General features: G+C 35.8%; 1 protein-coding gene across 2 annotated transcripts in view; it reads left to right on the top strand.

The window, feature by feature from the left end:
* The window catches only part of Stag1 (stromal antigen 1), a 335,960-nt gene that overhangs the window by 78,031 nt on the left and 243,339 nt on the right, over positions 1-14,590 (top strand). Inside the window, exon 3 of one of the 2 annotated variants that reach the window (XM_005367800.3) lies at positions 2,876-2,978. The exons of the other annotated variant lie outside the window; for it this stretch is intronic. Coding sequence (XP_005367857.1) covers positions 2,876-2,978 — 103 coding nt within the window. The remainder of the gene's footprint in view (positions 1-2,875; positions 2,979-14,590) is intronic. 2 annotated transcript variants of the gene reach the window in all.

Genomic DNA, 14,590 nt, shown 5'->3' with positions numbered 1-14,590 from the left:
ATTGACTGGTGTGCAATGTTTTATGAGAATGGTACTAGCAGTAGTGTTTATTGACTGGTGTGCAATGTTTTATGAGAATGGTACTAGCAGTAGTGCATAGATTGGTGTGCAATGTGATGTGAGAATGGTACTAGTAGTATGTATTGACTGGTGTGCAGTGTGATTGAGAATGGTACTAGCAGTAGTGCGTAGACTGGTGTGTCCTGGGAATGTATAGAGCAGCTTGCACAGGGGAGAGGGTAAAGACAGGGAGACAAAGTGAGATTTTTTTTGTTTCCTTTTTTTTTAAGATCATGATAATAATGGAGCAAATGTGAGACTACTATTTTTATTTTTCTCCCCACTCCCGCCAGATCCTTCCCCCTCTCTGTCTACCCACAGTCATGTTTTTTTTTTCTGGCGAGAGACTGTTATACTGAAATTTTGTTTGTAGGAGATTAAATGGAGTAATATAAATTTATGAATTTGAGTAGATAGGATAATTCTGAAGATGCTAAATTTTACAATAATTTTTATGTGCACTAGCTGAAAATAAGTTGATTAATGTTATTTCTATGAACATAGATCTAGAAGAAAGTCTAATTGTTGAATTTGATGTGGCCTTTAAAGAAGTATTTTAAAGCATTTAGATCAATTTGAAGAAGCATTTCATTCATGCAAGTTAATAATCTTGAATAAAAGATCTGGAATATGGTCAGGTGTTCTGTTAAGGTATTAAAATTATTTATATAGAAGCTGCACATTATGTTTAAGATCTCCAAAGGAATGTAATGCAATAAGAATGCAGAATAACACACACTGAGAATTGAACTTTAAGGAAGGGATCAATACAAAGAGGGAACCAAGACTAAGAAGCAATGGAGAAGTTTTTTTAGTTGGACTTAATATTGCTTGTGTATCCTTCCTGTTAATTTCTTTTCAGTTTTCTACAGACTTTAAAAAGTGCTGTTGAGGTAGAATTCAGTGATGTATTGATTAGTCAGAATCAGAGCCTAGAATATTTATGTATTTTGTAAGCCAGTTTAGTATAATACAGCCATTACAAAAAGTTAAATTATGTAAGCTTAAAATGAAGTAAATGTTTGGGATGATGGCATAGAGGTTAAGTACATATTCACAGGCAAGAGTACGATGAGATGAACACACATACTAGTATATCACACACATAAGAAAAGTAAATGAAATAAATCTCCTTAAGATAGAATATTCAAAATTCATTATTTTGCAATTTAAACATTTACTGTTTTCTTGAGGTTTTTATTTCTCATGTGGTATAAATGAATGTTCTTTTTTCCATTATTTGGAAATAGCTGAAATGGTGTGCTGTGTATCATTTTCTAGTGATGGAATGTTGGTTGTTTCAAATTAGTTACAGGGAGAATATTTATACATGAAAACTAACAAATACTACACGTAATAATTTCAGTTGTTAATTGTACATTTAAGAGAATGATAATAAATTGTTTATAATGTGGATTAAACTTAAAGTTGCTTTAAATAGTCAGTTATAATAGTTTTCAAAGTTAGAAATACTCTTCCAGTATTGAAAATTATTATCTGATTTAAGAAAGAAATCACTTATAGCATTGACTAGCAAGTAAATGTCCAACAGGTGTCTCTTTCATTGCATTAATCCTATTCATTAAAAAGACTACTAATAGAGTTTGACAAAAATAGTTATTTTGTGATGGCTGCATGGAATTTACAATGAAGTGGATTGTATTTTTAATTATTGTCCATCATTTTTGTGCTATGGCTCTTTCAGATCTTTATGGAGTCCTCGTAGCACAGGAAGGCCTTGGATTCACAAAGATACACCTGCCTTTGCCTTCTGAGTCCTGGAATTAAATGTGTGTGCCACCATCACCCAGCTTCAGATGCTTTGTTTTTCTCTTTTAAACATAATTTATATAGATTTTTTGGAAATTTCACATTATGCCCCACATCCCACTCACCTCCCATGCCCACCCTATCCATCCTTCGCTTTTTATTGTCCCCCCAAGCAAAATTAAAAACACGAACAAAAATATTAATTAAAATAAAACTACAAAAATAAAGCAAACAAAAAACCACTTCACTCCCACACCCTTCCTGTCTTTCCCGCCTCTCCATCACATTTTCATCTGTCTTAGTGGCATTGGGAACTGCTGTATATCATGCAGTATATTCTTTTGTCCGGATAGCTTTACTTGCACAGATGTTCATTGTGTAATAAGTTGTTGGTCTGGTTTAAGGCCTCTGACTTCTGGTACACCATCAGTGTACTCTGGACTCTCATTGAAACTCCTCTTGGGTATCCTGCTGTTGTCCGAGTCATGGATATCCTTCGATTATGGTTTCATAGGACCAGTCCCTTCATGTGCCTATAAATGGGGTCGATGTTGGGGTGAGGCAACTCAAAGCCCTAGATGTGTGCCTGTATGGTAGCTGAGTTGGTTAGTCAGGGTCACTGATACCATCCTCTTCAGGCAAGGTGTGGAGCCAGCTCTCCACGTCAACCATGAGTGTTGATGCTATTCTCCCTCCCATGCTATTTTTTTTAAAGAGCCACGTGTTTACTAGTATACTGCCTTCCATGATTTTATAAATTTTCTCTCAAGCCATTTTTAATCTTGAAGAACTAGTCTTGCAGTTATATTTTATAGAGCAACTGTCATTTCTACATTACTTTATTCCTTTTTATTTTGGAGATAAATTTTATTTGGTACCATGTAACATTAGATGAGGAGTGTATGCATTTTGGTTTACTGGAGATCCTGAAAATAGAAATACTAACTTCTGCTTGTTAGTGATCCTAGGTAAGGGAAGTCATAGAACTGACCTGCATTGCATTTATTTATTAATTTGTTCACTACAACAATCTGGCATTTTCTAGGGATGCAACTAATGAAACTACTGCCCATTCTGATGCTGGCAGCGAACTTGAAGAAACAGAGATCAAAGGAAAACGAAAAAGGGGTCGTCCTGGCCGGCCTCCAGTATGTATTATATTTGTCTTTATGCTTCAATGCTTTCCCATAAATAACCTTGATCTGAGTTGTCAATTTTTGTATTAGTGCTGTTAATATTTTATGGTTTTTATTCCAGTGACACAACTAAGATTATTGGAAAATTTTCTTTTGCTTTAACAGTGTCAGAGAAGGGAAATTTGTCACACCTTTGCACAGAGGAAATGTTGAATGAAGTTCAGTTAAGACACACTGCTCTTCTCACTCAACTTTTTTTCTTGTAGTTCCTAAATGTGCATTTTGGTAGTAATATTTTAAAGCTTGAGGCATGTTTTAATAAATAGTCTTAACGATTCATGAGTTTAGAAGAGTTCAAGGTGGCCTTACGTTGAGGGATATCTTTACAAATTATGCGAGTTTTAGTTAACCATTGTGAGCATAATGAACTTTGAGAGATAGTAACAATATATCAGGGTATTAAGATTTACTATTCTCATTCATCTATGATCTGATTTGCTATTAATGGTTTTATGTCTTATGAAAGAGCTTATGAAGAATCTTAGCTTTCTTTATAGAAGACATATTTTCATTTCTGAGTTTCAAAAATTATTCAGTGTTGCTAGTCTTGTTTTATTTCTCCACCTTTTTCTCCTTTTATGATACTTTTTAAGGTCAATCTAGACATTCCTTCTGTAACTATTTCAGTTAGTATGTCTTTGTATTTAAACAAGTTAGCCTATCTTCTTATTTCACTTTCAGCATAGAAATATTATTTCTATATATCTATATAGATCGACTACCTACCTACCTACCTACCTACCTACCTACCTACCTACCTACCTACCTACCTACCTACCTACCTACCTACCATCATCAAAAAGGAGTGAAGCTTTCTCCTACCGAAAACAAGCCATTACTGTGTAGCATTTCTTAGCATCTAGGTGTTATGTAAGTTGCTTTGCTTTTGTCATAGTTTCAGATGTCAGTGCTGAGGTCTCAGTCTAATATTTTTATTACACTCCCAACCCTTTCCATTGTCATTTTCAAGTCCTCCCTGTTTGTTTTCCTGTGCTTTTGATTGTGTGTCCGAGATTCTCCTAACCTATTCCTTGAATATGATCAATTTATTTGTATAGCTTCCAGAATTTAGGGAAACTCCTTTAACAGTCTATTATCAGCATTGCAGAGAGAAATAGATGGGGCCATGTATAAGAGAAGGGTTAAAGACATTCATTACGAATTAATTTTTGTCATCTTCCAAGAACTTCATAATATTCAGCGTTCTGAAATCCCTTTCTACCCCGTTGTTGTGGAAACTTCCTTACATATATAATGCTTTTAGATTGGATGGGGAAACTCAGTAAGACTTGTATACATTAGCATTCTTCTTACCCATACGTTGTAAGCCATTCTCTCTCCAGAGTCTGTGTTAAGATGAGATCTTAGGAGATTCTTTTGAGCAAAATGAATGATATGTTTTTAAAATTTTTCTTTGCTTGCTAGGTCCAAGACAAAAAAGAGAGGAAAAATTTAGGTTTTTATGACCAACCTTAGGAATCAACTTACAGCTTGTAATAAGTGAAAACAAAAATGTACAATATCACAGTTGCAAAAGCAAACATGTAAGGGACCTCCCTTGCTTATTATCATCACTCTTTTTTTTTTTTTTTGGATTTTTTTCGAGACAGGGTTTCTCTGTAGCTTTTGGTTCCTGTCCTGGAACTAGCTCTTGTAGACCAGGCTGGCCTAGAACTCACAGAGATCCACCTGCCTCTGCCTCGCGAGTCCTGGGATTAAAGGTGTGTGCCACCACTGCCCGGCCCTTATCATCACTCTTAAGATAGCATTATCCTCAAGTACTTTTATAGCTTATAATCATTTCATAACTGGTATAAATTTTAATACTACATTGTGTTGGGCTCATTCATAATGCAAATAGAACTCACCTGTTATAATAATATGGTTATGGTGTTTGCTTGGGCATTTTTCTATTGCTGTGAAGAGAGACAATGACCAAGGCAACTCCTAAGAAAAGAAGCATCTAATTGGGGCTGGCTTGCAATTTAGATGTTTAGTCTGTTATCATTATGGTGAAGAGTATGATGGCCCATAGGCAAACATGGTACTGGAGAAATAGCTGGGAGTTCTACATCCTGATTTCCAGGCCGCGGAAGAGAGAACCAGTAGGCTTTGCCTGGGCTTTTGAAACCTCAAACCCTTCCCAGTGACAAACTTCCTCTAATAAGGCCATACCTACTCCAGCAAGGCTATACCTCTTAGTCCTTCTCTAGTGTCACTCCATGATTCAACATTCAAATATAGGAGCCTGTGAGGGCCATTCTTATTCAAAGCACCACAGTGTTTAATTACTTTTTGTGTATATAAGAAGATAGGTAGGTCTTTTTTTAGTGAGTTATTGAGCATGACTTTTTGAATGTAATTGTATCTTTTTTACCAGAATTATTATTTTAGGGCCCACCTTAAAACAAAACTCAGTAGTATTCTTCCATTTGACTGTGTAATGGCTTCTACTTGCCTGTATATTTTTTGACTGTATGGCCTTTATTTAAAGGGCAAAAATTGTGGAGAAAGACATGCATTGTAATCTTTATAATTCTTGTTCACTTGAAGAAGTGTTTATGCCTGTAGCTTTTCTTACACATTTGGGGAGAGTGAAAGAATCTTGTAATTAGTGTGAGACTGTTTCTCTGGCTACCATGTGAGTATTCTGAGAATGTAGGCAGGTTGCCTTGCCTCTGGGATTCATGGAAATTTGTTCTCCTATTAAAATGTTAGATTGCTTGTATTATTTTCCTTCAAAATAATTAATGTGAAATATTATTTTAAATTTGATGTGTATACAGCTAAGCTTCTGCAGTATGTTTTTTTTAAAAGTTTTGTATAATCTAAATGATTAATTTTTTTCTGTGCCAAATATAATTGGATTTTTTTAATAGAAATGCTGCTGTCCCATCTAGTAGGTAAATAATACATATTTATACTGTGGTCGTCAGAATGATCCTATTTGAATTATATCAAAGATAGTTTATTTTTCAAAAATGATAGGATGTTTTCTGTTAACCATCTCTGTTTTGTGTGATCTCAAATTTTTGGTTAATCCACTTTTTTCTTTTTCTTTTTTTTTTTTTTTTGGTTTTTCGAGACAGGGTTTCTCTGTAGCTTTGGTGCCTGTCCCGGAACTAGCTGTTGTAGACCAGGCTGGCCTCGAACTCCCAGAGATCCGCCTGCCTCTGCTTCTCGACTGTCCCGGAACTAGCTCTTGTAGACCAGGCTGGCCTCGAACTCCCAGAGTCCCGCCTGCCTCTGCCTCTCGAGTGCTGGGATTAAAGGCGTGCGCCTCCACCGCCTGGCGGTTAATCCACTTTTTAAAAACTATTTTATTCATTACATTTCCCATGATTTCTGTTGGTTTTTTGTTGTTTAAGTTTTAAATATTTCTTGTGTATATGTATGTGCGTGCACACATGGGTGTGCTCTTTTATGTATATGTATAAGCATGTCTGTGGAGGCCCAGAGGTCAACTTGTAGGAGTCATTTCTGTCCTTCTACTGTGTGAGTTCCAGGAATGAAATTCAGAGGTAAGGCTTAAAAGCAAGTCTTTTATTTTGTTTTTTACCCAGACTTCTTCCCAGCCCATTTTATTTCTTTTTGAAAATCTTAATTGATTACATAGCATATTTATGGGGATAAAATGTGATATTTTTCTTTTCATATGTGCATGTGATTTTTGGACATTTGTGAATGAACCTGTTTCATTGTATGCTGGTGCTTGTTTTTGCATGTGTATCTGTGTGGTACATGTGTATGCCAAAATTCACATCTAGAGTCTTCTACTATATTCATTGATACTGGGTCTCTCAGTTGACCTAAGCGTCTATTTTAAGTCCTAAGGAAGGGATGGCTCATGAGTGTAGGACATCTTCAGATGAGATTAATATTTGGATTGGTAGTTCCTAGAGTGTGTGTGTGTGGGGGGGGGAGAGACTGGACTGGCTAGTCATCTTGTTATCTCAGGTTTCTGAGGATGGAATAGAGGCAGCCACCCACTATTAAATGGGTTCTGAGGATCAGATTCTGGTCCTCACACCTACCAGGCAAGAAGATTTTCCACTGAGCCCCAAAGTGTGTTTGATACATATAAACAATATAGAATGATTAAATCAGAATTGTTAGTGTTACTGCCTTATTATAGGCAACTTTTAAACTGTATATGTGTAGTATATATTTTAGGAATTTTCTACAATAAGTGGTTTCCATATGAAAATATCAATGTGTCTTTAGTGTTAGTTATCCCTCCTGTCTTTTACCTTGCCCTTTTATCTCCCTCTCCTTTAAACCCTTCCTGTACCATTATTTCTCTGTAATACTTTATACCACTTTGTTCCATCTCCCTCCTTTGAGAACACCCCCAATCCTGCCTGACATCTACTAATTTCCTGGCTTCTATGAGTATTCCAGGTGTCACACAAAGTATCTGATGATTCAAGGCTACATCTGAATATGAGAGAAAATACATACTTACCCTTCTGGGTCAGGGTCACCTTACTCAGAATGATAATTTTCACCTCCATCTATAATATCATGTTTCTTAACATCTGAATAACATTCCACTGTTTAAGTAAACCTTCTTTTCGTTATCCACACATCAGCTGATGGCTGTTTTTCTTTCCAGATATTGTGGATATGGATGAGCAGATATCTTTTTAGTAGGATAGAGAGTTGTTTGATTATATGCCTAACAGTGGTATAGATGGATCATGTTATAGAAACTGTTTCTAGCTTTTTGAGGGGACTTCATACCGATTTCTGTTGGCTGTACCTGTTTGCATTATGGCCATCGATAAATAAGTGTTTCTTTTCCTTCACATCGTTTTCAGCATTTGCCAGCATTGGTATTTTGGTTTTTAGCCATTCTCATTGGGGTAAGATAAAATCTGAAGATAATTTTAATTTACATTTTAACCTGATAGCTAGTGAAGCTAAGACATATATTTTTAAACATTTCTCAGCAAATTATGTATTATCTTTTCAGTACTCATGTTTAGTTCCATTTTCCACTTTCTAAAAATTTACTTTTAATTATGCGTGCGTGTGTATGCACATGAATGTGGGTGCTCACAGAGGCCAGAGGTGTTGAATTCCCTGGAGCTAGAGTTATAGACTAAACAATATGATGCTGGGAATTGAACTCAGCTCCTTTTAAAGCACATTACTTGTTCTTAACCACAGAGTCATCTATCCAGTCCTTCCACGTCACACTTTTGATTGGGTTTTTGTTTTTTTTGATATTTAAAGTTTTTAGTTCTTTATATGTTGTAGATCTTAACTCTGTCAGATGTATAGCTGGCAAGGATTTTTATTCATTTTGTAGGATGCCTCTTCACTTGGATGATGGTGTCCTTTCTGCATAGAAGCTTTTTAGTTTCATGAGGTCCCATTTATTAATAATTTACCTATGCAGTTGGAATCCTATTCAGAAAGCTCTTTTCTGTTCCAGTGAGTTCAAGCATATTCTCTTTGTCTTCTTTGAGGTTCTGGGCATGAGGTCTTACCTTAATACCTGGTTGGATTCATGCATGGTGAGAGGATTTTTGAATCTATATATTTATTTATTAGAAATATTGTCCTATTATCTTTGTTGTTGAGTCTTTGTCTGGCTTTAGTATCAGAGTGATACTAACTTTGTAAAAAATGGTTTTCACTTTTTATTCTGTGGAATAATTTTAAGACATTAGTGTTCTTCTTTTGAAGGTCTTGTAGAATTCTTATCTGAATCCAACTCTCCTCTGGCTTTTTTTAGTTGAGAAATTATTAATTGCAGTTTCTATTTCCTTGGATATTATGGGTCTAAAGTTTTAGTTCATCTTGATTTACATTCACCATTTCTTTTGGATTTTACAATTTTATGAAATAAAGATTTTGGGAAAAAATTGTAGTTAGGATTCTATGAATTTCCTCAGTGTCTATTGTAACTATTATTACTAGTTTGGATCCTCTCTTTCTTTTGGTTAATTTGACTTAAGATTTGTTATTCTACTTAATGTTTTCAGTGAGCAAATTCTTTTTTTAGTTGCATCTTCGTATTTTTTGTTTCAATTTTGTTGTTTTTTCAGATCTTATTTTATTTATCTCTTCATTCATTTGAGACAGGGTCTCACTGTGTTGGCCTGACTAGCCTGGCACTCACAGAGAACCATCTGCCTCTGCTTCCTCTGTGCTGTGATTAAGGCTTCATCTACCACACCATGTCCTACCTACCCCTTTTGGGTGTTTTTTACTCTTGTTTTTATAAGACCTCTAGGTGCATCATTAATTTATTATTTGATTTCTCACAAAAATATTTTTAATTAGACATTTAATGCTATGTACTTTCTTCATTGTGTCCCATGGATTTTAGTATTTTCTATTTTTGTTCTAGAACCTTTAAATTTTTCTTCTTGAATTTAATGAATGTCCACTTCCTGCAGTATCTATTCCTCTTGATATATCAGAGGATATATGTATCAGATAATACAGCTTTATTCCATGATATGATGCCAATTTTTGTATATGTTGAGTCTTTCCCTGAGTCCTAATGTATGGTCATTTTGGAGGAATTTTTATAGGCTCCTGGGTCCATACATGTGTGTTGGAATATGGTCCAAGAATGGAGTCCTGTGAGGAAAATTCTGAGTGCTTGTGAGAAATCTTTATGAAAAAAAATAGACAAGAGTCTTATGACCTCAGTTTCTTCAAAACACTGAATTGTTGTAAGGTCTTTTCATGCTCCTCCTACGTGTAGCAGATAAGAGTGCGTTTACTTCAGCTGTTATCCATATGCCTCTATGGAAGAAAAACATGTTTTTACCACATGTGGCTTGTTCTTGTGATTATATACTTTATTCCCTATGACTCTTCTTAACACTCAGAGTATAAATTGTCTGATGCCCTGAATAGTTTGTCATTGCTTGAGACTTTAGTCTGCCTCATTATTTCCCAAGTTTCACATGCTCCAGAGTGGAAGATATGCATGTATTAATCATTAGTATTGCTTTGTTGAATTTTTCTCTGATTATTTTTACTTACAAATTTTGTATGTGCATGATGTGTTTTTGTGTGTACTTGATGAGTTTGCAGATATATTTGTGGAGTTGAAGGATGGGGCAGAGAATGAATGAATATAAAGCCCAGGTTCAAGTAGGGTATCTTCCCTTTGTTTTCCACCTTTATATTTTTGAGACAGGGTCTCTCTATGAAACCTGAAACTCAGTGATTTAGCTAAATTGGTTGGCTAGTGAGTTTCAGAGTTCTACCTTTATGTACTTTCCTAGCCGTGGGGCTACAGGCACTTGTGCCATTTTATGTAACCTTTTACTAGATTGCTGGGCATCTAAACTCTCCTCATGTGTGCATGGGAGGTGTTTCACCAAGAAAGCTATCTTTCCAGCTCCTATTTTTATGTTTTGAGGCAGTCTCATGAAACCTAGGCAGGTCTGGACTTCTTGGCTCTTCCTCCCTCTGCCTCCCAAGTGCTAGAATAACAAGCATATAACAACTATTCCTGGGTGCTTGATCCCCCCCACCCACCACATAGTTCCATCTTAGTATATGTAAATGTTGCTGGATTTTGTATATTAGTTTTTGATTTAGTTGTAATTTTGTATGTTGATTTGTTTTTATAGTGTCTTGTCTTTTTCTTGAGTTTTGACAGTCCTATCAAGTCTGTGGTATAGTTCTTAGTTTTTTTGCTTTGTATATCTTGTGTGTATAAAACACACACACACACACACACACACACATAAAACAGTAATAACATATATGCACACACACACAAACATACATACATACATACATTATTATTGTTTGTGGTTTCTGTCCTAGAAACCTGGTTTCTGCAGTTGTAAAGTCCCAAAGAAATCACACAGAGGTCTACATTAGTTATAGATGGATTGGCCTATTAGCTTAGGTTTCTTATTAACTCTTATAACTTATATTAGCCCATTATTCTTATCTGTGTTAGCCACATGGCTTGGGACCTTTTTCGGCGGGCCAGGTCACATCTTCCTTTCGTGTCTGGGCAGGACTGCAGAGGGAGCTTCCCTCTTCCCAGAATTCTCCTGTTTTCATTGTCCCACCTCTATTTCCTGTCTGGTTGATCCACCTGTACTTTCTGCCTGGCTACTGACCAATCAGTGTTTATTTAAAGCGTAATTGACAGAATACAGAATTGTCCCTCACCACCTTATATTACTTGCTAATGACTAGATTTCTTTCTTTTATTTATTTGCATCTTTTTTTTTCTTGGTTGCTCTGACTGACTTGTAGTATTGTGTTGAACAAACATAGTAAAAAAATTTTGCATATGTTTCTAATGTAGATTTAGAGAAAGTGCTTTAAACTTTTCCACATTCAGTATGGCATTAACTGTTTGTTTGTCTTAATGTGGTCTTTATTTATAGCAAGGGAGTTTTCATCAGAAAATTCTGAGTTTTAACAAACGATTTATAGCTACCCATTTAAATGGTCCTCTGGTTTTTCTACTTTGTTTTCTTGATAACATGTGTCAAGTTTGCTGATTAGCATTTATCTTGCTTATACTGGGAAGTAATAATTTTTTCTATGTTGTGGGATTCATTTGTTAGTATATATTTGGCAGTTTTGCTTTTCTACTCGTCAGAAATATTGGCCTATAGTCTTCATAGTCCTCTTTCTTTTTCCTCTTCATCCTCTTTCTTTTAAAACTCTTTGTTTCTTTGTGCTGTAATAGTAATTTTAAGGCTGGGTGGTGGCACATGCCTTTAATCCCAGCACTCGGGAGGCAGAGGCAGGCAGATCTCTGTTAATTTGAGCCTTGTCTGGTCTATAGAGTGAGTTCTAGAACAAGATTCAAAGGTATTGAGAGACCCTGTCTCTAAACAAAACAAAACAAAAAAAAAAAAAGAGTAATGAATTTCAGGATTGTGTACATTTGGAATAATTTTAGCAGAATTAGCATTATGTCTCTTTAAATATTTACCAGCGAAGCCGTTTGGCCCTGAACTTTTTCTTTGTTAAAAGATTTTCCTAATTTTTATTTTATTAATTTTATTTGGGTTTGGGTTTTTCTTTTTTCTTTTCTTTTTGATTTTTTTTTACTAGTTTTATTTTGTTTTTATTTTATTTTATTTGTTCCTAGGTTTTTCTGTGTAGCCCTGGTTACCCTGGATTGCTCTGTGAACCAGGCTGTCCTTGAACTCAGAAATAACACTACCTCTGTCCCTCCAGTGCTGGGATTATAGGATGTTCCACCACCACCTGATGCAATATATTTATGTACTTTTTTATTTTGTTTCCTTCTTTTGGGAGGGGGGCAAATTTTCATGCAGTTCAGGCTGGTCTTGACCTTACTACGTAATTGAGGATGATTCTGAATTTCTAATCTTTCTGCCTCCATCTCCTAAGTACTGCAATTATGGCAGAGTTTTCTGTCCTGCCTGGTCCCCCAGTTGTTCAGTCCCAAAGAAACACACAGTGGTTTACATTAATTATAAACTGGTTGGCCTATTAGCTCAGAATTTCTTATTAACAAATTCTTACATCTTACATTAACCCATAATTCTTGACTTTTATGGGCTTGGTACCTTTTATCAGCGAAGCACTTTCGTCTTGCTTCCTCTTTTGCCTGGTTGATGACTGCAAACATAGCCTTTTTTGTCTTCCCAGAATTCTCATGTTATGGTTGCTTGCCTATACTTCCTGCCTGACTATTGACCAATTAGCATTTTGTTAAACCTGTACAAGTGACAAAGACCATTGTCCTACAGCACTTCCCCCTCCCTTTTTTTCAAAACAAGAACTCTGAATCTAATCTCCTTTGTTCAGCTTTTTTCCTGCCCATTATCCATAACAACTTGTAACCAACACTCTAAACAAAGAAGAACGTCCATAATCCATTTTATGGGAATGTGGGCATAGTTTTCTGGGCTACTTCCTGTTGACTGGGGGTGCTGATAATCTTATGGGAACCTAAAGACAATTTAGGATTATGGCCAAGTTCAGACAGGAATATTCTGTAAGGCTTGATCATCTCAGCCAGCAGTCTTGAGGCTGTTCTGGATGAAGTACAGAGGTCCTCTGAAATGTTGGATCATCTGGGTCATTCACTTCTATTCAGTATTATTTGGGGGGGGGGTGGTCTTTCTTGAACAAACCTGAGTTTTCTTAACCCGGAAAGAATCCACAGCCTCTCATTTCCTGTGGAAACAAAAACAAAACCTCTTCTCCAAAGTAACATACCTTTTGGACTTAAATTTTGACATCATGGCATTTTCAAAATATATGTTAGATTAATTTCGAAGCATTTATAATCAAATATCTTTTGGCTGCTGTTGCTTCTTTCTCAGTCATCAAACAATTCAAAGACAACACAATAACATACAGTATCCAGATTGCTCTGTGTATTTTCCATCTTTATGTAGCTTTATTTTAAACTCAATTTCTTTTTTCTTTTTGTCCTGGAACTCAGTCTGTAGACCAGGCTGTCCTTGAACTCACAGAGATTCGCCTGCCTCTGCTTCTCAAGTGCTGGAATTAAAAGTGTGTGCCACCATACCTAACTACCCCCCCCCCCATTTTTTCTCTCCCAAGCCTACATACATTTTTAAACACACTGTAAACTGTTTAGAGCTTTTATTCATTTGAATCTATCTTTACTGTTTATCTTTCTTTTTCTGATGGTATGAGTTTTTCATTTGCTAAGTGATATGCTTTGATTAAAGCCATGGGTTTCACCGCTGGATCAACCCCATTCCTTTGCTTTTTGAGAGTCTAGCTTCATGGTGGAGGTACTCGCGGGAGCCATGTATATTGCCACAACTCTATGGCGTTTCAGGGTCCCAACCACCACCAAGAAGTATGTTGTTGGCTATTCATAAACATCATTTAACTGTTTTGTGGTGGGGCCTCTTAAAAAAAACCTGCAACATTTTTGCAGCTAAGGCTGAGTCAGAAAGCCTCTTAAATGAAACACACTTGCCTTTAGCTAGAAGAGCCCACCTTTGAAAATACTGTTACCTAGAAGCCATGCTTAACTCTTGTTCTGTTAGGTTTAGAAATACTTCCTAAACTCTCCCAGGTTTTAAGTACATTCAGTGCCCCATGTTGGGTGCCATTTGTTGACAGAAGTTTCTGTCTTTCATGGACAATCAGCATTTTATTAAACCAGTACAAGTGACAAACCTTTACAGAGTACAAGACAATTGTTTCACAGATTATGAGCTTGTGTGATCAGGCGAATTCAATCATATTAATTGTTACTGGTCTATTGAAGTTTTTATTTCTCTGATTTGATCTAGGTATATCTTATATTTCCAGCCATTTATCCAACTTTTTGAAAGCAGGTAGTACTTTTTGTGAGGACTAGGATTGTTAATAAATTCTTAGGTATTATTTTAGGAACCTTATAATAATTTGTATAAATGCTGTTTTTCCAAAACTGTTTTCGTTAGGATATTTTAAATTTATAATAGTCCTACTTAACTTTTATTATTATGTCTTTGTTAATAATTATAGGTATATTCAGAGTTTTTTTTTTTTTTTTAGTTTTTCGAGACAGGGTTTCTCTGTAGCTTTGGAGCCTGTCCTGGCACTAGCTCTTGTAGACC

Source organism: Microtus ochrogaster, unplaced genomic scaffold, assembly GCF_000317375.1.
Source record: "Microtus ochrogaster isolate Prairie Vole_2 unplaced genomic scaffold, MicOch1.0 UNK24, whole genome shotgun sequence".
Lineage (NCBI taxonomy): Eukaryota > Metazoa > Chordata > Mammalia > Rodentia > Cricetidae > Microtus > Microtus ochrogaster.
Note: the sequence above shows the minus strand (reverse complement) of the source record. Positions and strands in the feature narration are given on the sequence as shown.